The sequence below is a fragment of the Gopherus evgoodei genome, chromosome 3 (assembly GCF_007399415.2).
Source record: "Gopherus evgoodei ecotype Sinaloan lineage chromosome 3, rGopEvg1_v1.p, whole genome shotgun sequence".
Lineage (NCBI taxonomy): Eukaryota > Metazoa > Chordata > Testudines > Testudinidae > Gopherus > Gopherus evgoodei.
The window spans coordinates 174,533,775-174,560,204 of NC_044324.1; the positions used below are offsets into that span (position 1 = coordinate 174,533,775).

Consider the following 26,430-nt stretch of genomic DNA (forward strand, 5'->3'; position numbering starts at 1 on the left):
TCCACCAAGCATTCTCAAAACTACAATACCCGCATGAGGAAATAAGGAAACAGATCAACAGAGCCAGACGTGTACCCAGAAGCCTCCTACTGCAAGACAAACCCAAGAGAGAAACCAACAGGACTCCACTGGCCATCACATACAGCCCCCAGCTAAAACCCCTCCAACGCATCATCAAGGATCTACAACCCATCCTGGACAATGATCCCACACTTTCACAGGCCTTGGGTGGCAGGCCAATCCTTGCCCACAGACAACCTGCCAACCTGAAACATATTCTCACCAGTAACTGCACACCACACCATAATAACTCTAGCTCAGGAACCAATCCATGCAACAAACCTCGATGCCAACTCTGCCCACATATCTACACCAGAGACACCATCACAGGACCTAACCAGATCAGCCACACCATCACTGGTTCATTCACCTGCACATCCACCAATGTAATATACGCCATCATACGCCAGCAATGCCTCTCTGCTGTGTACATCGGCCAAACTGGACAGTCTCTACGGAAAAGGATAAATGGACACAAATCAGACATTAGGAATGGCAATATACAAAAACCTGTAGGAGAGCACTTCAACCTCCCTGGCCACACTATAGCAGACCTTAAGGTGGCCATCCTGCAGCAAAAAAACTTCAGGACCAGACTTCAAAGAGAAACTGCTGAGCTTCAGTTCATCTGCAAATTTGACACCATCAGCTCAGGATTGAACAAAGACTGTGAATGGCTTGCCAATTACAGAACCAGTTTCTCCTCTCTTGGTTTTCACACCTCAACTGCTAGAACAGAGCCTCATCCTCCCTGATTGAACTGACCTCGTTATCTCTAGCTTGCTTGCTAGCACACATATATATACCTGCCCCTGGATATTTCCATTACATGCATCTGAGGAAGTGGGTATTCACCCACGAAAGCTCATGCTCCAAAACGTCTGTTAGTCTATAAGATGCCACAGGATTCTTTGCTGCTTTTACAGATCCAGACTAACACGGCTACCCTCTGATACTGTGATTAAATTGACAGCCCTAATAATTACATGTTTTGGGGAGTTGGTGATGAAGATCATTGGATGGCAGAACTGGTGTAAAAACACTTAAATAAATACCTGGTTAGGGCACCTTCTGTTTAATGATCTCATGTGCTGTGCAGATGCTTATTAATTGAGCCTCCTAAAAACATTATTAGGGCTTGTCTACACTTGACAGAGGATCAACGCTGCGGTGATTGATGTATCGGCGGTCGATTTAACAGATCTAGTGAAAATATGCTAAATTGACCGCCAATTGCTCTCCTGTTGACTTCTGTACTCCACCTGATTGAGACGAATAAGGGGAGTCGACGAGAGAGTGTCACCCATTGACACTGCATAGTGTGGACCCCGCGGTAAGTAGATCTAAGCTACGTTGATTTGAGTTACGCTATTTGCGTAACTCAAATTGCATAACTTAGATCGACTTTTCCCTTTAGTGTAGGCAAGACCTTAGTCACTTAGTGTGAGACAGAGCCAGGAATAGAACTCGTGTCCCCTGACTCCAATCATTTGTCTTTAGTGCAGAAGGCTTTTCTTTATCCTTTTTGGGAGGAGGAATTAGTTCTGGAAACTAACTTGTGACCAAATCTGCCCTGTGTCTAGTACTTTAAACAGATGTACAAAATGTTCTTCTTCATATCTTGGGTTACTTTTAGTATCATTACAGAAGTGTCTGCATATACACTGAATTTAGGCATTACAGAACCTTGCAATATGTCTGCCCAATTTGCAAAGTGGCTGCTTTCTCAAGGATTTTTGGCTAATTAAAAAAGCAGAGAGAAATTGGATGTGGGGAATAAGTATGTTAAAGCTCCAAATATAAATGTACATAGGGTCATTATTTACTGTAGTTTTAATCTTTCTGCTTTTAAGGATTTGGCTAAATTACTCAGGCTGGATGAAAAAGAGTTTGCTAGACTCCAGACGTTATTGGAAAACTACAGCCAAGAGAACACCCAAACCACCATTCGATTTGCTGATGACCAAGATGGTATATTGCCTGTGAAAATGTTCTTGGAGTATTTAGAATGTGAAAAGGACATGATTCTAGTGAAGAAACTAGATGAAGGAGAATACGTGGCTTTAGGTAAGAGGTCTTGAAGGACTAGTGTTTGCCAGATTAATGCTTTGTTCTGTTTTCCTCTAACTTAAAAACCTGGGTAAGACAGGGCTCAAAACATTTACTGGATGGACATTTACTAGCCAGAGGACTACAGTTATTAATTAGACACCAAAATAAAAGAAGGCAGAGGCTCTCCAGTTAGATCAAGGGGCATTGCTAGGGCAAGAAACCCACACTTTCTCCTTAGCTGCAGGGCACAGGGTGCTGGAATTCCCATCACTGTGTTGCCTCTCAACCTCCTATACCAAGCTGTCTCCTTGGAGTGAGAAGGAAAGTATTTCTCAACTGCCACCTGTCTCACTCCCTCATGCCACTTCCCACCTGCAAAGGGCACCTCATATTAGCAGGTATCAAATTAGGCCTTTCTGCCCAACTGTTTAACATATACCAAATTAGCATATTTGTGAGGCAAATGGAGGAACTGGAGCTGAAGAATTCCAGGGGTGCCTACCTTTATGTCTGTGTGAACACCACGGCCCTTTCTAGAGTAGCCAAGAATCTACTTCTGTGGAGTTCTCCTCTATCTCCTCCAAAATATTGTACCTGGGTTTTAAAACCAGGACAGAGTCATAAAGTGTCTCGCTGACCATAACCACCAATAGACAAGCTGTCTCAATAACTGAGGTACTGTAAGCTGGTGGTATAAATAATGACAACAAAACATAAACCATAATGTAAACTTTCTCCTGAGTTTAGCTTTGTTTCCTAGAAGAGAGCCCCTGTGCCCCTACTTCCCTCGGCCTCAGACACATCCAACCATTTGTATACTAATAGGACTCTCGTGATCTGACACCAGAGAGTCAGCAAAAATAGCTCTGGTTCTCTATGCTGGGTCCTAAAACATGCCACCATGGCACACAGACATGGATTATTTGGCAGCTAAATTTGCTTTCATACATATTCTACTTTTTAAACTCTTCTCTAAATTGAATGATAATACATATAATCTGAACTGGTACAATCTGTCTTACATTGTTATATAGCTGTTTGTCCACGTACTCTACTTGCCTTCCCTTCTTCCTTGTTTTTGGAAAAAAAAAAAAGAAGAGTAAAATAGTCATTCCAAACAGTGCTGCTCTGTGTATCTCACTTCCTGATAGCTGTCCAGAAGTATCTCCTTGTCTATATATGGATCCACAAGTCCCCACCAGCCAAAGAAAGGCTGTGATCTGGGCAGGTCAGTGAGCCTTTCCTTCTTCCTTCCCACGAAAGTTAAAAATATTAGGATATTTCACTGTTTGCTTAAAGCTCCCTTGCCTCAAGTCCAGTAAGTCCTGACCTGTCTGGTGAACCAGTCATCTGCATGTTGAGCATTTGATCATTGTAGATGTAGCTGATGTGGTGTTTGTTTTTAGGGAGCTTTTTTTTCTGGAAATGTTTGTGTGGAGAGAGTTCCACAGAGGAAATGTGCCATACACTGGAGTCTGCAGGATTTAGCCCTCAGTTATTATTGGTAAGATACTGATTTAATTGTTTCCTGCTTTTTACCCAAAATATTCATGGATTTAAACATGGCAATACCGAAAAAATTTCCCAATTTACAATATTGACCTTTAAGCACTGCATGTAACCATGTACACTTAGCATGTTAGTGTCTGGCTTTCTGCCCTTTTTCAGGTTTGTAAATCCCTCAGAAGGTTTCTAACCATTAGAGGAGTGAAGTTCTGGAACAGCCTTCCAAGGGGAGTAGTGGGGGCAAAAGACACATCTGGCTTCAAGACTAAGCTTGATAAGTTTATGGAGGGGATGGTGTGATGGGCTAGCCTAATATTGGCAATTAATTGATCTTTGATTATTAGCAGGTAAATATGCCCAATGGTCTGTGATGGGATATTAGATGGGGTGGGATCTGAGTTACTATTAACCTTAGAGAGCTGCAAATAATGAACACAGCATATCTAGTGGCAAATAGATTAGATTTTTTAAAAATCCTTTGATAACACTGGTCTACAATTTTTGAGACGTCGTCAGCTTCAGAGATAAAATGTGATATTTATTATGTATTTTGATGTGCTGAATTCAAATATGACAATTAAAACAACTGATTGGCTACTGTTTCTAAGATATTTAAGTTTTTACATTTTATGTCTATGTATATTGTGTAGATAGTAGAGTTTTAATCATAAATTGTAAATCTAGGTCTTTTCATGTGTTTATGGTTGCTTTACATGATAATATTTCACCTGTCCTGTTTATGGAACACTTTAAAAATCAGCAAAAGGGTTATATAAATAAAATTTATTATGAAACAAAAGGCAAAAAACTATTATGTACATAGTTTAGTCCTATTCAGTGTCTACTCGGCGCTTCTTGGCTTGTCTCTTGTATTCATTAAATGGAGCGTCTCTTGTCACTGTCCAGCAATAGTCTGCAAGCATTGATGGGCTCCATTTGCCCTGATAGCCTGCCAGGGGATTCCACTGCTGTAGTCTGGAGCCCAACAGCTCTGCCTTACTCTTGGGTAGTTTCAAATCCCTGACAAGGTCATTCAGTTCACCTTGTGTTATGAGGTGTGGTTCAGAGGAGGAGGATGGGAGAAAATGTGGGTCCTGTGACATTGATGGTTCAGGACCAGAAGTGTCATCCTCTTCCTCTTCCTTGTCTGACTGAAGTGAGAATGATTCTGGTGCATCAGGAACCGGCAGTCCTTCTCCGTGGGGTACTGGGCGTATAGCTGATGGAATGTTTGGATAATGCACAGTCCACTTTTTCTTCTTTGACACACCTTTCCCAACTGGAGGCACCATGCAGAAGTAACAATTGCTGGTATGATCCGTTGGCTCTCTCCAAATCATTGGCACTGCAAAAGGCATAGATTTCCTTTTCCTGTTCAACCACTGGCGAAGATTTGTTGCACAAGTGTTGCAGCATATGTGTGGGGCCCACCTCTTGTCCTGATCTCCAATTTTGCAGCCAAAATAAAGGTGATAGGCTCTCTTAACCATAGCGGTTATACTGCGCTTTTGTGATGCAAAAGTCACTTCACCACAAACATAGCAGAAGTTATCTGCACTGTTCACACAAGTATGAGGCATCTCTGCTCACTTTGGCTAAACAGAAATGTGTCCCTTTGCAAAATCAAACACTGACAAACAAGAGAGCATGACACTGTGCTGATAGAGGGCAATTTGTTCAGCAGAGTGATGTAAGCTTCATTATGATTGCATCATCCATGACTTCTAGGAATAACATGATGCAATTCATATCATGTATGATGCAATACCAGCTTCAGATTGCATCATTCATTGTTTTGCCTCAAAAGCAAGTACTGTCCAAACCCAGTCATAGATTTATTCATAGATCCAGTCAAAGATGTATTTTAGTCATTTCTGGTTTAAATTGAGATCTCTTCCCTGTATAACTTACTTATCCTCCACCATTGCCAAGTCAAGGGTCGTATATACTGACCCAATAGCATATCTTGAAAACTAGAGCCAATCAACAATTTTAAGCATCATTTTCGTTCTCAGTGACCCAGAATTAGTAAAGTTGGACTACATTTATTTCAGAAGCATTTTGGCTGTAGAGCAGTGTAATCTACATAATAGGTAGGTAGATTTATATAGAAGGTATGAGTTTCTTTAAGCTGACAATGTTTCTTTAGAGTAAAGGCAGTACAATAGGCTATGTCCCACTTCAGGGTCCCGACAGACCCTCATGTTGAAGAAAAAAAATCATTGGCTTGTTATGAAATGCACAGACCATTTTTTATAGTACAGAGTAGATATTTTGTGTGTTTTTTCTCCTGCTTTTTTTCCCTCCTGTAACCTGCTCTGCTGCCAAGTTTTACCTGCAAAGCAGGTGTAATTAAAGGCAACTGAGGTTTTAACAGATTACTAAGGCCTTAACCTACAATTAAAAGTTTGGCAGTATAGCTATATTGGCAAAATGCTTGTAGTAAAGATGCACCTTACATCTGCAAGGAAGCACTTTTTGTGTGTTATAGTTTATACCTGTTTAGCAAGTGGAATAAGCCCTACAGTACAAGCACTTTTATGCCAGTATTCGTGTGTCTACAGTAGAGCTTTTGCTAGGATAGAAAAAATTACGGAAGAAAATAACACAACTAACCAACATTGCTTTTGCTTTTCTGGCCAAAACTTCTAGCACAGACCTGGCCTCAGTCTTCTGTAGGATTTAATATTCCTAAAGTCTAATTTAGTCATTTTTCAGAGTTGAATCACTTCTATTTTCCATTTGTATTTTGCATGTTGCAAGTATTGTATTCCATTTATGTAACCTTTATGAAGGTAGAGTATCAGTCTGTGTGTTCATGAAGTGAGAGTCTGCCAGAGAGCAGCAGTTTGCTATAATCTCTGTAGTAGTTTTGGGGCTATTGCTAGAGGGAATCACTCAGTCAGCATCTTGTGTCCAAATAAACATGAATACCATTACTTGCAATTTTGGAAAGATCACAAGACTACCAAAGCTTAATGTAAAGTAACTGCCTTCTGTAATTTATAAGTTTGTTCAACTACACACACAAAAAATTTCTTAATTAGCATTGTACTATGATGTTTAGAACATCTAAACTAGCTATTTCTCAACATTTGTTGCTTTGCATGAGTATTAGGAATTGTGACTCTTGATACCAAAGGGTTAATTGAATCCAAATATAATTTGGAGTCTATAGAGTAATTAGCTGGGTTGAGAAGATGATGTAATAGTTAAACTGATCTTTCAGTCTTTAATATTAAATGCATCAAACCCTTGTATTACTTTTTAATAATCTTAATATACCGTCCTCTACAAATAACTACTTGTTTAGCTAATATTCATTACTTGCCTTACTATAACTCCTTTAATTTTAGAAAACAATTTATTTGATCAGTGATTTCCCCCCCTGATGCCCACCTCCCTCAAAAAAACAAAAAAAACCAAACACCACACCAAAAAAACAACCAAATCCTAGTTTGACTTCTGTACTATGTGTGTACTTTTTAACTTCAACTACATATGCTCATTTCTTGCAGCCTATGTTCATTGTCTCTTGCACGTTTCATCTTCTTCTAACTCTGACACTTTCCCATCCCAGACTTATGACTGAAGCACTGATCTTAATCTTTTGTCATTTTAAGAAACTGCTGCTCCCTGCCTTTATTTTGCAATCGGTATAATAACCTAATACTAATTTTGTCCAGATTGAGATTGAGTGTTTTTTACTGAAATTGTCTGTCTGCCAGTTCATGAGAGGAGTTTGTCCCAAAGGATCTTTTTTTTTTGTAATAGAAAGATTGCTGAAATGTGGTACTGTTACACTTAAAAGCATTGTCATATGACATATCTGCAGCACACCAATAAACTCTTTATTTTGATATATTATAACATGGTTCCAGGGATCATACATTTTCTCTCAACTCTAAGGAGTTATGTTGGAGAAAATACAACCTTTGGTGTAATAAATATTCCACTTTTTTCCCCTCCAGTCTCTGCTTCTCGGTGTGTGGCTTTACAAGGAAAAAGATATCCTAGATGAACCACAGTCTATCTGCTGTCTTCACACTACGCTGTCCCTTCTGAGCAAAATGAAAGGTGAAATACACATTCGTAATCTTAAAATGTCTCTGTCAGATAAAACTAGTATTCGTGGTGGTCAGAAACATGCCATTCTGACAATCTGTACTGCTCTGTAAATAAAGCAAACCCAGCTAAATATTGCTTGATTGCATTTTATAATAAGCAAGTTATAGGGTTATTTGAAAGTACAATTCAAGACTGTTTCCGCTTACAGTGACTGGAAGATTTGAAATTTTGGCTTGGATCCATAGAAACACAGAGATTTAAGGACCTTGGTTCCAGTGTCAGTTTGAAGTGATTGATACTCTGGAGGGATTTCCTTTTTAAAAAAATGTTTTTTCCTTTTAACAATATCCCTTTTCAAACCATGTCCTGTTCTCTCTACAGCCACCACTTGGCTTTTGAGAACAATCCTGTAGTGGAGTGCATTTGGGGTTTTTCCTCCTCAAAAGTTCTTGATCCTGCACCTGATGTGTGTGGTGGTTGTTTTTATCCATACTTGTTAATTATTCCCCTCCTATTCAAGCCTTCCAGAATGCCTTTGTTCAGCCCCATTACTACAACTACTACATCCATTTTGAGATCCTTGCTCTGAAGCATCTAGTGACTGCACATTTCTGCAACTTCAGTACAGCGTAGGGTTGCCAGGTGTCTGCACTCCTATTGGCCGGAAACTGCAGCTGATGGGAGCTGGGGTGGTGGTGCCTGTGGTAGGAGTAGTGTGCAGAGCCTTCTCCCCTCCCTTCCCCCGCCTAGGAGCTGGACCTACTGACTGCTTCCGGGGTGCAGCGTGGTGCTAGGACAGGGAGGGAGTCTGCCTTAGCCCTGCTGTGCTTCCGACTGGGAGCCACCCGAGGGAAGCCCTTGCCCCAGCTCTGAGCCCCCCCACCCCAAACTCGCAGCTCCCTCCTGTATGCCAAACACCTCATTCCTGGCCCCACCCCAGAGCCTGCACTCCCAACCGCCCGCCTCAACCTGTAGCCCCCTTCCACACTCCGAATCCCTTGGGTCCTACCCTCCGGGCTGGAGTCCCCTCCTGTGCCCCAAACCCCTCATCCCCAGCCCCTGCCCAGACACTCACCCCCAGCCTCAACCTGCAGCCCCCTCCCACATTCCAAACCCCTCAGCCCCACCCCCAGCCTGAAACCCCCTCCTAAACCTCAAACCCCTCATTCCCAGCTCCACCCCAGAGACCGCACCTCCAGCTAGAGCCCTCACCCCCTCCCGCATCTCAACCCCAGCCAAGTGAAAGTGAGTGAGGATGAGAGAGAGAGAGCCACTGAGAGAGGGTGGGAATGTAGTGAGTGGAGGGCAAGGCCTTGGGGAAGGGGCGGGGCAAGGGTGTTCGGTTTTAGAAAGTTGGCAACCCTGGTACAGCACTGCACTTTATAGTTATATTATCCACTGGATACATTAGAAATGTACAGCAGACTTTACTGCCTCGTGACTTGTATCACATTTTGCAAATCCTCAACCAGGACTTGATGAAATCTCAGTAGTTTGTACTCTGCACTTCATTATAAAGACTGGTTGAGATCTAGAAACTGTGGATGAAAAGCTGAGAGAAAGATAACTTGGTGGCTATTACAGATTAAATGAATTTGTTCAGTTACAGATGCTGTATTAACCACCTCATGTTTTAACAGTTAAAGGCAAATTCAGCTTCCAAAGTCAGGTTGTTACTCTGCTAGTTAATCTCTTAACACAGCCAGGTGATTATTTTCCCCTCCCTTTGTTTCTACAGTTGCGATAGATGAGTCATGGGATTCTCAGTCAGTTTCCCCCTGGTGGCAGCAAATGCGCACAGCTTGTATTCAGTCTGAAAATAATGGAGCTGCCTTATTATCAGCACACGTTGGGCATTCCGTAACTGCACAGATCACTGACAGCATGGCAGAAAAAAAGGTAAGTAAATCTGAGACTTCTCCCTCCCTGCAGCAATAATTGTGTCAGATTCATGCAGAGCTCCTGCCCTTTCACTCAGTAACACTCAGAAACCAGCATAAAAAACACAGTGCTCTGGGATAGGACTCAAAGGAACAGAAGCCTGGAAACTTGTGTTTGAGCTTGCAAATTAATCTGCCCAGGTGTATGAATTGTATATCATATTGGCTTGCAATGCCTATCTAGAGATACCTACAGTACGTTTTACACTGTGAATTGAAGGGTGTCTCTTGACATTGAATAAGTTGAAGTTTTGCAAGATCAAAAGGGTCACTTAAAGGGAGACCAGCTTGAAGCCTAGTTGATTTAAAAAGCTGAACTTTTAAGTTGTTTTGGATACTGCCTAACTGCCAGTTTCTGACCGTGTGAATATTTTTAAATGGACTAATTAAAAAAAAAAAAGTTCCTGATTATCTAAATCCCCTTCCCCTTCCATCGTAATGTTCTGATTTTTTTTAAGTGTTAAAAGCATTATGCTGCTCTCTTCTTGTTTGTAAGAAGGGTCTTTTCAGCAAGGGAAAAAATTAACTATACAGGAGAAACTGTGAAACTGACTGTACACAAACTGCTGTTAAATGTCCAAAGGCTGAAATTCACTCCTGCACAGAGGTCCAGCATGAGACTTAGGCATCCCTTAAGCTCTATATTGACGGAGTAGCTGGAATTTAAGTGCCTTATAAATTTCCCCTGAAGTCTACTGGGGGGCCAGGAGAGGGGAATTTTGTTTCTAATCTGTTATAGTAGTAATTGTATCTGTTAATTGAAACAGTGGGCTAAAAACATTAAACAGAAGCTTGCTTTTTTTTTAAGTGACTGTGTCCCATTAATGTTGCTCTAATTCACCCATTGGTGCAATGGATTGTATTTACTGTGCACGTATTCTGCTCACTAATCCATCTTTGCCAAGATTTAGACTAATATTTCAAATCCACCCTTAAATTTCAAACAGCCCCAATTTAAAAAATAATAATAATAAAAATCTAACAACCACAAAAGTTTTCTTCCTTTCCCCAAAGTGGAGTTTCCTCCCAGAAATATATTGATCTGAGGCCTAGCTGATATTCAGTCATGGACTGCTGACAGCATTAGGGTCCGATATCTCCTCATGACTCTACAGAGCTAGAAATTGGAACTTTACACCATTGATTGCAAAAGTTATTTGCAGATTCCCAGGTTTCCAATGCAAAACAAAGCATTGCTTATAGACATGGAAGGCATAAAGATATCAGTCTAAAATCATGATGTTTTTATATAGAAAAGGTGATAGAACTGTATTTAGGTGAAATGTTTTGGATTTTTGGATATAGTGGGAAGTTGAAATGGTGGAAGGTTAAGTCTGTGTATGAAGGGTAAATGTGCAAGATATTGGTATCAATGGAAAGTAGTTGGTGAGAAAAGAGTGGTCAGTTTTTTTTTGTAGCCCATGTTAAAAATGAATATGATGTAGGGAAAGTAGGTGTAAGAGGGTGTCTGGTCTACAGGTGGATGTTTGGCCAGAAACAGACTGAGGTTTTTGGAATATGTGGCGGTGCACATTTTATGTGGATACTTTTACATGTATACATGTATTTAAGAAATTGTAAGACCTATGAGTGAATTTGAATATTGATTTATTTTGTATAACTGTTCATTCTCCATCTGCAGCTGGTCTGCAAAAAGCTCACAACCAACCTCCTTTGTTAGTTTTCCCAAACAGTTGTAGGTGCTGACACAGATTCCTGGGAAGCACTTTCCCTTGATACTGAATATTGGAAACTTCTACTGAAACAATTAGAAGATTGTCTGATACTTCAGACACTATTGCACAGTAAAGTGAGAACGAGGACAACCAGAGTATCATCTCTGCAGGCTGAGCCACTCTCCAGACTCTCTGTAAAGAAGTTGCTTGAAGGAGGGAAAGGTATGCTCTCTTGTAAAGCAGATTTGATTAACTTTCTTACTGATTCTATCACTCTTACTCCAGTGAATGACACCTTATTTTTGGAGTAGTCTCACTGGGTTTATGTTAATTTAAATTAATTATTTTAAAATAGTAAAAATTACATATTTCATTTCTTTTCTGGAGACTGCATTGTAGGCTTCTAACCAATTACTTGATTGAGATCTTCTAATTGACATAAAAATTATACAATTAATGATTTGTGTTAACAAATAAATGAGTCTCTTCCCTTATCTATGTTTTAGATCCAAGTTTACTACCTCTAAAATGCAGCTGGCAAACTTTGACTGTGCCTTATACTTTCCTTTTGCATCTTAGGAGGTATTGCTGATAGTGTAGCAAAATGGATTTTCAAACAAGACTTCAGTCCCATGATACTGAAGCTGGCACAACAGAAAAAAGAGACAGAAAGTACAGAGGAACCTGTAGAAATTGACAAGAATGTTTCCCTTGAGAATCAAGGAGCAGAGACGGGCATGGAAACAATCCTAGGTAAAAATACAAAGTAATTTCTTCTCAGAGGACTGAGTTGGCTGAATTATTTTGAATTAGTAGAAATTGTGAATAGGATGAAAAAGTTGTCTCTAACTTCTTCAATTATGTTTTAGAGTTGCTGCATTTAGCATATCAGCAGTTTCCTTGTAGTCTTGAATTGGATATATTACACACGCATTGTTGTTGGGAATATGTAGTGCAATGGAATAAAGATCCGGAGGTAATGTAATCTAATTTTTTTGGTATACTTATACTTGTGTATAATTTACTTATTGAAGCTAAATTTTTTTAAAGGAAATTAATCAGAACTAGACTGTGATAAATTGGGAGCACAAATTTAAGTAATGAAGAAAAGAAAGTCTTTTTAGATCGGGGCAGGCAAACTTTTTGGCCTGAAGGCCACATCAGGTTTTTGAAATTGTATAGAGGGCTGGTTGAGGAGGGAGGCGTGGCCCGGACTCCACCCTTTATCTGCTCTCCCTGCCCCATCCACACCCTCCCCGGCTCAGTCCCCTGACCGCCTTCAGAACCCCCGCCCTTGACTGGCCCCGTCACCCCATCCAACCCCTCTCCATCCAAAGTAATTGGGTGCCCTCAGAACCCCCGCTTCTGACTGGACCTCTGCCCCATCCAACCACCCCTTTTCCCTGTCCCTTGACTGCCCCCAGAACTCCTGTCCCTGAGTGCCCTCCCATCCCATCCAACTCCTCCCTTCCTGACTGCCTCCCCGGACCCTGCCCCCATTCAACCTCCCTGTTCCCCCACTCCCTGCCCTCTTACCATGCTGCCTGGAGCACTGGTGACTGGCTGTGCACCACACAGCAGAGAGCACCAGGTCAGGCTGGGCTCAGCGCGCTGCCCCAGGAGCTTGCAGCCCCACCGCCCAGAGCATTGTGCCGGCGGTGGAGCGAGCTGAGGCTGTGGGGGAGGGGGAACAGCAGGGGAGGGGCCGGGGGCTAGCTTCCCAAGCCAGGAGCTCAGGAGCTAGGCAGGAGGGTCCAGCCTGCAGGCCGTAGTTTGCCCACCTCTGTCTTAGATGCTAGGAATATAGGATATCATCCACCAAGACAGGAAAGCCTGTTTATGCCAGACAGAAAGACAATGTCAGTCTTATTGGGAAAAGGGGAAGTTCTTTGTAAGAACATAAAAACGGCCATACTGGGTCAGACCAAGGGTCCATCCAGCCCAGCATCCTGCCGACAACAGCCAATGCCAGGTGCCCCAGAGGGAGTGAACCTAACAGGCAATGATCAAGTGATCTCTCTTCTGCCATCCATCTCTACCCTCTGACAAACAGAGGCTAGGGATACTATTCCTTACCTATCCTGGTTAATAACCATTAATGGACTTAACCTCCATGAATTTATCTAATTCTCTTTTAAACCCTGTTATAGTCCTAGCCTATAGTCAGGTAAGGCGTTCCACAGGTTAACTGCGCTGTGTGACAAAGAACTTCCTTTTATTTGTTTTAAACCTGCTGCCCATTAATTTCATTTGGTGGCCCCAATTCTTATATTATGAGAACAAGTAAATCACTTTTCCTTATTCACTTTCTCCCCACCACTCATGATTTTATATACCTCTATCATATCCCCCCTTCGTCTCTTTTTCAAGCTGAAAAGTCCTAGCCTTTTTAATCTCTCCTCATATAGGACCTGTTCCAACCCCCTACTCATTTTAGTTGCCCTTCTCTGAACCTTTTCTAATACCAGTATATCTTTTTTGAGACGAGGAGACCACATCTGTGTGCAGTATTCAAGATGTGGGCATACTATGGATTTATATAAGAGCAATAAGATATTCTCCATATTATTCTCTATCCCTTTTTTAATGATTCCTAACATCCTGTTTGCTTTTTTGGCTGCACACTGCATGGACATCTTCAGAGAACTATCCGTGATGACTCCAAGATCTCTTTCCTGATTCGTTGTAGCTCAATTAGCCCCCATTATATTGTTGGGGTTATTTTTTCCAGTGTGCATTACTTTACATTTATCCACATTAAATTTCATTTGCTATTTTTTTGCCCAATTACTTAGTTTTGTGAGATCTTTTTGAAGTTCTTCACAGTCTGCTTTGGTCTTAACTATCTTGAGTAGTTTAGTATCATCTGCAAACTTTGCCACTTTTCTTTCTCCAGATCATTTATGAATAAGTTGAATAGGATTGGTCCTAGGACTGACTCTTGGGGAACACTAGTTACCCCTCTCCATTCTGAGAATTTACCATTAATTCCTACCCGTTGTTCCCTGTCTTTTAACCGGTTCTCAGTCCATGGAAGGATCTCCCCTCTTATCCCGTGACAACTTAATTTATGTAACAGCCTGTGGTGAGGGACCTTGTCAAAGGCTTTCTGGAAATCTAAGAACACTGTGTCCACTGGATTCCTCTTGTCCACATGTTTTCTGACCCCTTCAAAGAACTCTGATTAGTAAGACATGATTTCCCTTTACAGAAACCATGTTGACTTTTGCCCAACAATTTATGTTCTTTTATGTGTCTGACAATTTTATTCTTTACTATTGTTTCAACTAATTTGCCCAGTACTGACGTTAGACTTACCAGTCTATAATTGCCGGGATCACCTCTAGAGCCCTTTTAAAATATTGGCGTGAATTAGCATTCATATTTCTGATTTGAAATATTGCATAGCTCACAAATACACAATGCTGATCTGGTTAGGGTTACTTTACTGCACTGTCTTTCTCTGAGTGGATTTGTAGGCTCTAATGTTTTACCTTATTTCATTTTTGAATGCAATTATTTTTGTATATAATTCTACACTTGTAAGTTCAACTTTCATGATAGATTGCACTATAGTACTTGTATTAGGTGAATTGAAAATACTATTTCTTTTATTTTTTACAATGCAAATATTTGTAATACAAAATATGAAGTGAGCACTGTATACTTTGTATTCTGTATTGTAATTGAAAGCAATATATTTGAAAATGTGGAAAACATCCACAAGTATTTAAATAAATGGTATTCTATTATTAACAGTGGGATTAATCGTGGTTAATTTTTTTAATCATTTGACAGCCCTACTTGTAACTGCTCCCTTAAGTTCTGATGCTGGGAGGGTGCTGAACATCGAGTTCGTAACTGAGGTCAGCATCTCTCAGACTCAGTAAATCTGTGATATTGGGCACCTCACTGCATAGTAAAGGTTCATCTTACTCTGGATTTTTTAAAGATGGACTCTAAAACAGACTTATTTTTGGTAAACAATGGTTTAGTTTTTTAAAACAAAAATAAAATTGTATTTGCAAGATGAACCATCAGCAGTCAAGAGAGGTACATTTCTGCAAGAAATGTGTCATCAGCATATAAACTAAAACAAACTCTGGAAAATTACATTAGAATCGCAGTGTTCAGTGATGACTCGCTTAGGTGGCATTGATATGTATGTGCATTTGCTTGACGGTAAGAGATGAAATTAATATAACAAGTCTTGTAATAAAAGAAATCCTAAAATATTCTTTAACTGGAAAATGAGTTCCTTGAAAACCACCTGCATTAACATCTTTTTAAGAATTCACAATTTGTTTTTGAAACTGCCACTGAATAATTGAATAATGTGTTCTTTTTTTAATTCTTCTTCCCCCTTTATATAAGGAAGCACGTTTTCTCATTAGATCTATAGATCACCTCAGATGCATTGTTAATGCCCACATACAGCATGGTAAGTACAAAACTATTGTTAAAGAACATCCTTGATAAAATTTCAAGAGAGCAAAAGAAATTAGTATACATAGAGATTCATTTTAAATCTGTACAGTTTGTTGTGCTGGCCAAGCAGCTCTGCCTAAATCGGGGACTCTGATGCTGACATTCAAGCTCCCCCAGTTTTCCCCTTCTAACTAGTTGCACTCCTTTTCTTCCACAAAGGTTGAGGTATGTAGCTAGGGCTAAACTGTTTTAAAAAAAACCCAAAAAACCCACAAGTCCTTCCTTGTTATAACACTATTTGGTCACATCCACACATGCTTTTGCTAAATTGTTGAAAACTAGTTTAGTTTGAAGCATGGTCAAACACATTTCTGTAAAACTGGGCTAACTTTTTTAATCTTTATGGGGGTTAGTCCTAGCCCAACTCCATCACTCAGGACCTATCCTTCAATATTGCCTATTTACACTGTGCATCACAGAACATAGTCCTGTTCTAGGCCACTTCACTGCTTTCAAGCACAATACAGTATATGACTAAAGCACTAGTGATAACCTATTATACTCTGTGTTCAGCCCCAGACTCGCTGCATGTCTAAAAGTTCCTTTAATCATTGTACACAATATGATATTCTTAATGGATTAGCCATAGATGTAATGAATCTTTCTGGGCTCCAAAATAGTCCTGTTCTTCTGAAATTGAAACTGAGATTTTGTCCTTGTTGCTTTATAATTTGGCTGACTTGACATCTGCCTCCCTCTGCAATCTCCTTCTCTCCTGATTCCCCACTACTAAAGGAACACTGGGCCCATGTACTTCTGGGGTTTGAACTATTTGTGCTTTGGCGTTAGATGCGGTCTTAAGTGAATGCAAATCCCATGAGACCACTGTGTGACTATATAGTAAAGTATGACTTTTATCCTTTTGTTGGAGACAGATTAATCTATGTCTCAAAGTACTGTTTCATCTCTGTTCTATTGTACCATTAATTTTTATAACAGTCCTCTCTCTCTTCTTCTGTAATAACTTTATTGTATGGGTTTACATTAAATCTGTTTTAATGCTCCATTCAGATGAAGTTTATATTTTGTGACTGTTTTTAGGTATTGCTCTAATGATGTGGAATACATTTATAGTAAAAAGGCTCTCTGCTGCTACGTACCTAATGGACAAGGTAAATATGCTATTGTGGCTGTTACTTTTAAGTTCAGTTCTTACTGATTAATTTTTTATTTACAGAGAAATTAAGCTATCAAATATTTAAAACGTTTTTTATGTTTTTGGCGCATCTTTGATTGTAGAGGTAAACTATGCTGCTTGGGTGGTTTCATTATATTAATTGGGTAACACTTGTTTTTGAAAAGCATGTATTGGAAAACGATCTTATTGTAAGTTTTAATAGGCAGCTGAAGTTGGCAGATATTTTCACACACCAATAATGAGTGTACTTAATTTTTTTCTCACTTGACACTAGCATAAAACTATACTGAATTGGTGAATTCCAAAAAGTTCTCCTTTGCAATAAAATGTAAGTCTTAAAAATCTTTACCAATGATTTTAAGGAATGTGAGCTTTCCACTCCTGTATTATCTATCCTATACATTTTATCAACCTAATAACTAATAAATTAGCTTAATAGATAACCCAAGAAATAGATTTTTTTTCTAGTATCAGAGTATCTAGTATTTTTTTTCTATGCATTTCTGTACCTGCACTTGATGGTTTTTACCATGAAACCTTTATTAAGATCACACACAAGTTGCTTTTTGGCTTGAGTACCGTATTCCTTCTAGGCTTTGGGGTATTAAGATGCAAAAACATATCCTGGATGGTGCTGAACACTTTCAACTCCCTTGACTTGTTGAATCAGTCTTATATTATAGGACCTGTTTGCCATCAGTTCTGCCATGCTATGTCCTTCCTTAAATATGTCCTTAAATGTGCTTTCAGACATTTAGTACTGAATTAACTAGCTTACTTAGGGAGGAAAGGGGGTGATTCCAAATTGTGTTTAAGTGCCGCTATTAAATAATGGGTCTATTTAAACTGAAGGAATTTACCTCAAGTGTATCAATTTGCAAGTTGTACAGGGGAGCTAATTGATCGCTAGCATGCTAGTACAGAGAAGTCCAGATGTTTGTAGTAGTTTTTAGGGCAAAAGAGGGGAGTACCAAAGTAATATGCTGGTGATGACTTTAGAGATGCTGGGGTATCATCATTTCTGTCCCCTCTTCTTTCTTTTTTTCCTGTTCTCCTTTCTGTGGCTTATCTTTTTTTTTTTGTATAATTTATTCATTTCCCTTCTGCAACTAGACTCATGGCTGCAGAAGAATTCAGTTAGTCACATCTCCTAAGCAAAAGTTCTTTACCTAATGGTACTGCTTGCATTTTTACAGCCTCTGCTTCTGTAGTACCTTGGTGCATTAACATCTAAATAAGTACGGGTAAATATTCTTTGCCTTGTTTATTCAGTCTTTTAACATACTTTCTTACCTAACACTTTGAACATATCCATGTGCAATATCTGTTAAAAGTAAGCTACCTTTACTTTATGTATTTAAATGTGTTTGAAAGCTCCAGTTGAGGGCTCCTTAGAAGCTTTTATACATACTACAATATAACAATAAAAGGCTAAATATCTGTAATAACTTATCCAGCCTTCCCACAGCTCTCAAAATATAAACTGCCCCAAATAGTGTTTGATATATTAGCAGTTATTCAATTCCCAAAGTGACTATGAAAAGTCCTCCAACTTACAGACTTTAGGTATAGCATGGTGGATGCTCTTAATTCAAGTTGCTATATGAATTCTGGGTACATATATCTTCCTTCAGCTGTTGGTTAGACTGTGCTGTGGTACCCTAATCACAACAGAGTTTGGATCAGTGAGATCTTTATACCATGGGAATGAGTAACTTCCATATACATGTGTTTTTCATCATCTGCCGAAGATTCATTGAGCTGTGGAAATTGGAGCTTAGCAGTACTATTGTAACTTTCCCAAACAGGAAATAGAGATCTGACTCTTGCTCAGAATTCAGACAGACAGGAAAGTGTGATGATTTACCTTGTATAATTTTCTTATTGCAGCTTCCCTATCTCAATTGCCATTCTGCAGTGTCCATTTTTCCTTACTACTTTTTCATATGTCATGTATTTCATCTTCATTCTTGATACTGTTGCCCCAATCCTTCATCACTGAGGTCTTTGGGAGTCTCTGAGCCCTTGTCTACACTGTGTGTGTGTGTGGGGGGGGGGCATCAATATAAGTTATACAACTTCAGCTATGTGAATAACGTAGCTGAAGTCGATGTACTTAGATTGACTTACTGTGGTTTCTTCACCATGGTGAGTCGACTGCTGCCACTCCCCCGTCAACTCTGCTTGCGCCTCAGCGGCGCTGGAGTACAGGAATCAACGGGAGAGGGTTCAGGGATCGAGTTATTGTGTCTAGACTAGACACGATAAATCGATCCCCGCTGGATTGATCACTGCCTGCTGATCTTGGGGCGGATACGCGGCCGGGGCGCCAAAAAAAACAAACAGGACTCCCACGGCGCAATCGGTTAGCACGCAGTACTTATGGGGGTAGCGATAGCTCAGTGGTTTGAGCATTGGCCTGCTAAACCCAGGATTGTGAGTTCAATCCTTGACGGGGCCATTTAGGGATTTGGGGATTGTTCTTGCTTTGAGCAGGGGGTTGGACTAGATGATCTCCTGAGGTCCTTTCCAACCCTAATAATCTATGATTCTATGACATACCCTGAGTTGCTGTCAGTAGGCTTTGGTTTGAGTTTTATGTGCCTTTTAGTCCTCTCACATCAGTTTTACACTAACATAACTCCATTTGTTTCAGTGGAATTTTTCCTTCACTCTCCCTGATATATACTAGGTCAGAATCAGGCCCAGTGTGATTGACTCGGCTAGAAATGAAAAAGAACAGAGAAATTTCAACTTAACATTTCACATTTTTCCATAACTGAACATGCTCCACTGTGGTATCTCATGCGGAGCGAAGAAAATTTACACAGTTAACACAGCTGCAAACAAGTTAGGAATTACCTTTATTCTTCTTCGAGTGATTGCTCACATCCATTCCAGTTAGGTGTGCGCGCCGCGCGTGCACGTTCGTCGGAAACTTTTTACCCTAGCAACTCCAGTGGGCCGGCAGGTCGCCCCCTGGAGTGGCGCCGCCATGGCGCCCAATATATATCCCTGCCGGCCCGCCCGCTCCTCAGTTCCTTCTTACCGCCGTGTCGGTCGTTGGAACTGTGGAGCGCGGCATAGCTGTCCTCCACGTCCCTAGCTCTCCTAGTTATCTATCGTTATCTATTGTTATTCTCTAGTTCCATTACAGTTGTTAAATAGTTTAAGTTGATAGTTAAGTTAATTAGTTGTAAAGTACTTCTTCGCCGGGGGCTTAGCCCTTCCCGGCACCCGGCACCGGGCTCGTGCCTGGTTCGCCGGGCTTCAAGCAGTGTGCGGCCTGCAAGAAGCCCATGCCTACCAGCGATCCCCACGAAGCGTGCCTGAAGTGCCTCGGGGAATCGCACAGATCTGACAAGTGCCGCATCTGTAAGGCCTTTAAGCCGAGGACAAAGAAGGAGAGGGATCAAAGGCTCCGAACTCTCCTGATGGAGGCGGCACTTGACCCGACGGCTTCGCAGGCCGTGGTATCGGCACCGGCACCGGATCGCTCCGGCACCGAGAAGACTCCTCGGCACCGACCCTCTCCGGCACTGGAGCCAGAGCCAAGGCCGTCGAAGTCTAATACTCCGGCCAGGCAGACCCGGCTAGAGCGCCCGGCCTCGACATCGGCCGCGGTGCCGCCGGCACCGTCAGCACCGTTGACTCCGGGCCCGGTGGGTCCGTTGAGTCCGGTGCCGCCGAGCTCCCCCATGAGATCTGGGGTTGAGATAGTGGTCCCATCCACACCGGAGACCTTCGCCTCGGCTCGGGACCTTATTGCCCTGACGGAGCCTACTCGGCTGCCACCCCCGGTACCTCCGGTGCGGGTCGCGTCCAGAGGCAAGCCCATGATGTCGGCACCGCCCACAGACAGTCGTTCCCGATCCAGGTCCCGACGTCTTGGGCGCTCCAGATCCCGACGCCGCTCGCAGTCCCGGCACCGCTCCCCTCAGCGGTACCGGTCGCACTCGCGGCACCGGTCGGCATCGAGACGGTCGCGGTCAGGCTCCAGTCAACACCGGCACCGCGACTCCAGGAGCAGGTCCCGACGCTACTCGCCGCACCGGTCGACCTCCCGGCACCGAGCTGGTGGCAGGTCCCGGTCTCGCTCGACCTCCCGGCACCGAGCTGGTGGCAGGTCCCGGTCGACCTCCCGGCACCGAGCTGGTGGCAGGTCCCGGTCCCGGTCGATCTCCCGGCACCGAGCTGGTAGTAGGTCCCGGCACCGAAGCGACGCCCGGCACCGAAGCGGCGCCCGGCACCGTGACACATCCCGGTCCCGGTCCCGATCCCGGCACCGATATGACTCCCGGCACCGGTCCCCGGCACCGAGACGATCCTCCGTGCCGGCCCGCGCAGACCCGTACTATCCAGGGTCGGCCCCACCGTGGCCCTCGAGGCAGCCGTCCGTATCCTCCCAGGCGGACAGCGGCTATGCGCTGGGCACCGACCGGCAGGCGGCGCTGTTTGCTGATCCGCCGCTGCAGGACCAAGGCCCACAACAGTGGGGATTCTGGACACCCTGGGCGTACCATCAGGCCCAGGGCCCCCAGCAGCTCCCTGCTAGGCCGGCGACTGCGGAGCGTAGGGCCCCTGAAGCCTCCTTGTCTCGCCCCCCTCCCTCCCCGGAAGGGGACGAAGGGTCCAAACAGCAGGACTCCGCTGTGGCTCCGGAGACAGAGGCGAGGGCTGAGGAAGACCCTCAGTTGGACACTATTGTGCCTGGGGTCTCATCATCCTCCTCCGCGGATGAGGCGGTGGCGGGTACCTCCTCCAACAGTCCCCCCCCGCTGGATCTTAGGGCGCACCAGGACCTCCTCAGGCGATTGGCTCAAAACCTGAATCTGCAGGCAGAGGAGGTCTCGGAGATAGAGGACCCAATTGTTACCATCCTCTCTTCTGATGCTCCCACCAGGGTCGCCCTGCCCTTTATACGGACCATCCAGGCCAATGCCAATACTATCTGGCAGTCCCCGGCCTCCATCCCTCCGACAGCGAAAGGAGTCGAGAGAAAGTACATGGCCCCTTCTAGGGGCTATGAATATCTACATGTTCACCCCACTCCCGGTTCACTGGTAGTGCAATCGGTGAACGATAGGGAGCGTCACGGCCAGGAGGCTCCGGCCCCCAAGTCCAGAGAGGCCAGGCGGATGGACCTCCTTGGCCGTAAGGTGTATTCAGCTGGGGCGCTGCAGCTCAGGGTCTCCAACCAGCAGGCCCTGCTGAGCAGATATGCCTTTGATTCCTGGGTGGCAGTGGACAAATTTAAGGAGCTGCTGCCACAGGATGCTCGCCAAGAGTTCACGGCCATCTTGGACGAAGGCAAGAAGGTCGCACGCACGGCCTTGCAAGCCTCCTTGGACGCTGCGGACTCGGCTGCCCGTACCCTTGCGTCAGGAGTTACGATGCGTCGCATCTCCTGGCTGCAGGTTTCCGGCCTTCCGCCGGAACTCCAGCATACTATACAAGACCTTCCTTTCGAAGGCCAGGGCCTATTTTCTGACAAAACAGACCCCAGACTCAAGAGTCTGAAAGACAACCGAGTCGTTATGCGGTCCCTCGGGATGCACACTCCCGTGACGCAGCGTAGACCCTTCCGGCCGCAACAACAACAACAACAACAACGCAGGCCGTTTTCCCAGTTCCGCCAGCGGCAGGACCTTTACAGGCGCCGCGGCAGGAACGGGAGGCGCAGGCAGTCGGGGAACCAAGGGGGGCAGAACCAAGGCTCCTCAAAACCCCCGCCTGGTCCTAAGCCTTCATTTTGAAGGTGCGCTCGAGGGCGCAGTAACAGTTTCCCCTATGGATCCTTCCCCCCCGTTTTCCAACCGCCTTTCGTTTTTCCTCCCGGCGTGGTCCCAAATAACATCGGACCGCTGGGTCTTAAGCGTGGTGCAGACGGGGTACCGCCTGCAGTTTGTTTCGTTTCCTCCTTCCCGCCCTCCTTCCTCGTCCCTCTTCAGGGACCCCTCTCACGAGCAATTCCTTCGGCAGGAGGTGCAGACGCTCCTCAGCAAAGGAGCTATAGAGGCGGTTCCCGAAAACGAGAAAGGCAAGGGGTTTTATTCCCGCTATTTTCTGATCCCCAAGGCCAAGGGGGGCCTCAGGCCTATCCTCGACCTGCGAGAGCTCAACAAATACCTCGTGAAGTTGAAGTTCCGCATGGTATCCCTGGGGACCATTATTCCATCCCTGGATCCGGGAGACTGGTACGCCGCCCTCGACATGCAGGACGCGTATTTCCACGTTGCCATTTGGCCACGCCACAGACGCTTCCTCCGCTTCGTTGTGGGGGCTCGTCATTATCAATTTGCGGTCCTCCCGTTTGGCCTGTCCACGGCCCCCGAGGGTGTTTTACAAAATGCATGCAGTTGTCGTGGCGCATCTTCGGCGCAACCGTGTCCACGTGTTCCCTTATCTGGACGATTGGTTGATTCGGGCACGTCGGAACAGCAGGTGAACAGCCATGTCCGCGTGATCACCGGCATGTTTGCGAGTCTGGGCCTCTTGATAAACACAGACAAGTCCACCCTGAGGCCCACTCAGAAGGTGGAATTTATCGGGGCCGTCCTGGACGCCACTGTGGGACAGGGCCTCGCTGCCTCGGCAGCGGTTCCAGACCATGGCGGCGATCGTTCAACGCTTGCGGTCAGCCCCGTTGGACGTCAGTGAGGACATGTCTAACCCTGTTAGGCCACATGGCGGCGTGCAACTTTTGTGACCGACTTACGCTCGGGCTCCGAATGAGGCCTCGCCAGCTGTGGCTTATCAGTCATTACAGGCCAAGGCAACCGTAGACATGTTAATCACAAGCCCCCAGAAGGTCTTAGAATTCCCTCGGCTGGTGGTTGGACAGTCCGTATTGTGTGCGGGTCTTCCCTTTCACCCATCTCAGCCCTCGGTATCCCTGACAACGGATGCCTCAGATCTAGGCTAGGGGGCCCACCTAGGGACCCTGCGGACGCAGGGCCTATGGTCCCAGGAGGAGGTGGGGCTACACATCAACATGAGGGAGTTGAGAGCGGTCCCGCCTGCTTGCCAAACGTTTTGTCATCAGCTTCAGGGTCGTTGTGTAGCCGTGTTCACGGACACACGACGACCATGTATTATATCAACAAGCAGGGCGGCACCAGGTCCTCCTCCCTGTGCCTCGAGCGATACGACTCTGGGACTTTTTGCGTAGCCCACACTCCATTCACCTCAGGGCTTCCTTCCTTCCCGGAGTACGGAACACGCTGGCGGATCGATTGAGCAGATCCTTCCTGTCACACGAGTGGTCCCTTCGCCCGGACCGTCGCTCTCTCCATTTTCCGGAGGTGGGGTTATCCCCGGGTGGACCTCTTTGCGTCCAAGGGGAACAGGAAGTGCCAAGCGTTCTGCTCCTTTCAGGGCAGGGAGCCGGGGTCGATAGCGGATGCCTTCCTCATCCCAGTGGTCGACCCCAACTGTACTATGCGTTTCCTCCGTTCCCTCTGGTTCACAAGGTCCTCCTGAAGGTGCGCAGAGACAGGGCTCGTGTGATCATGGTGGCCCCGGCATGGCCCAGACAGCAACTGGTACACCATGCTGCCTAGACTTGGCCGTAGCCGACCCAGTTCCCCTGCCCCTTCATACGGACCTGATTACCCAGGACCACGGGTCTCTCTGCACCCAGACCTGCAGTCGCTGCACCTAGCGGCGTGGCTCCTGTGTGGCTAACTGGTTCCGAGCTGCGCTGCTCCACGCCTGTGAGAGAGGTGCTCTTGAGCAGCAGGAAACCGTCCACAAGAGCCACATATTTCGGCAAAATGGAAACGCTTCTCCTGTTGGTGCGTAGAGAGAAATCTCCCGCCCTATGGAAGTTTCGGTATCCGAAATCTTAGACTATGTTGGTCCCTCAAAGAACGTGGTCTGGCCTTATCGTCGTTGCGAGTCCATCTGGCAAGCTATCTCCACCTTTCACCCGTGTGCGGACGGTCGCTTCCGTTTTCTCAACCCGACGGTGTCGAGATTTCTTAAAGGGCTGGAACGGTTATTCCCTAACGTCCGTCCCCCTGCTCCAACCTGGGATCTTAACCTGGTGTTGTCCCGGCTCATGGGTGCCCCCCTTTGAGCCGTTAGCTACTTGCTCCCTGCTTTATCTCTCTTGGAAGGCTGACTTTCTAGTAGCTATCACCTCAGCTAGACTGGTGTCGGAACTCCGAGCCCTTGTGGTAGACCCCCCATATACGGTCTTCCACAAAGACAGGTACAGCTTAGACCACCCCTGCCTTTCTACCCAAGGTGGTCTCAGCCTTCCACGTCAACCAAGAGATTGTCCTCCCGGTTTTTTCCCAAAACCTCACTCCTCAGGCAGGGAGCAGCAGCTCCACTCGCTGGATGTCCGTAGAGCTCTCGCGTTCTACATAGAGAGGACCAAACCCTTCCGCAAATCCCCCCAGCTTTTCGTGGCGGTAGCGGACCGTATGAAAGGGCTTCCTATCTCCTCCCAGAGGTTATCCTCGTGGGTTACGTCCTGTATCAGGAACCTGTTATGACTTGGCCCATGTCCCTACTGGCCGTGTGACTGCGCATCTACCAGGGCGCAGGCGTCGTCGCTGGCTTTCCTTGCCCGTGTGCCCATCCAGGAAATCTGTTCGGGCAGCGACCTGGTCATCGGTCCACACCTTGGCTTCCCACTACGCCTGGTACAGCAGTCGAGAGAGGATGCGGCCTTCGGAACTGCAGTGCTCCGTGCCGCGACTATCTCACTCCGACCCCACCGCCTAGGTATGGCTTGGGAGTCACCTAACTGGAATGGATGTGAGCAATCACTCGAAGAAGAAAAGACGGTTACTCACCTTTGTAACTGTTGTTCTTCGAGATGTGTTGCTCACAACCAATCCACACCCCCCCACCATCCCCCCAGTCGGAGTAGCCGGCAAGAAGGAACTGAGGAGCGGGCGGGCCGGCAGGGATATATATTGGGCGCCAGGGCGGCGCCCCACCAGGGGGCGACCTGCCGGCCCCACTGGAGTTGCTAGGGTAAAAAGTTCCGACGAACGGCACGCACGGCGCGCACACCTAACTGGAATGGATGTGAGCAACACATCTCGAAGAACAACAGTTACAAAGGTGAGTAACCGTCTTTTTTCTTTTACCACCTTTTTATATAGTTAAGTTTGGTTACATAAGAACCAATTATGTGGGCTAACATCATACATGCTAGCAATTTAATTGGACAAGAAGAAAAATTACGCGCTTACCATGCCTTTAATCACGCGATTGGCCAACCGCAACAACGCAATCCCCGACCATACAAAGAAGGATTTACAGCCTCCTCCCCTCTCCTTTTCCGAACCAATTGCTCCGTGTGGAACACAGAGAACAAGCGGCTTGGACCAGCCCCCCCAGCCACAGCCACAGGACTCCAGCTGAGGAGGCAAGGGACACTCACAAGTGACAGCTGCCGCCCACCTCTGCCCACGGAGCGTCCTGCGCAGGGACCCACACTTACCCGACATCAGAGCAGGAGCGGCGCTGAGCCCAGCCGCCT

The 26,430-nt window shown here is 45.0% G+C and overlaps 1 protein-coding gene across 1 annotated transcript in view; it reads left to right on the top strand.

Annotated features, from left to right (window-relative positions):
* LOC115649425 (rab3 GTPase-activating protein non-catalytic subunit-like) overlaps positions 1-26,430 on the top strand; it is a 57,925-nt gene that overhangs the window by 18,503 nt on the left and 12,992 nt on the right. The window contains 9 exon segments of the mRNA XM_030558365.1: positions 1,914-2,127; positions 3,519-3,616; positions 7,590-7,695; positions 9,425-9,585; positions 11,308-11,524; positions 11,882-12,055; positions 12,172-12,278; positions 15,677-15,743; positions 16,832-16,902. Coding sequence (XP_030414225.1) covers positions 1,914-2,127; positions 3,519-3,616; positions 7,590-7,695; positions 9,425-9,585; positions 11,308-11,524; positions 11,882-12,055; positions 12,172-12,278; positions 15,677-15,743; positions 16,832-16,902 — 1,215 coding nt within the window.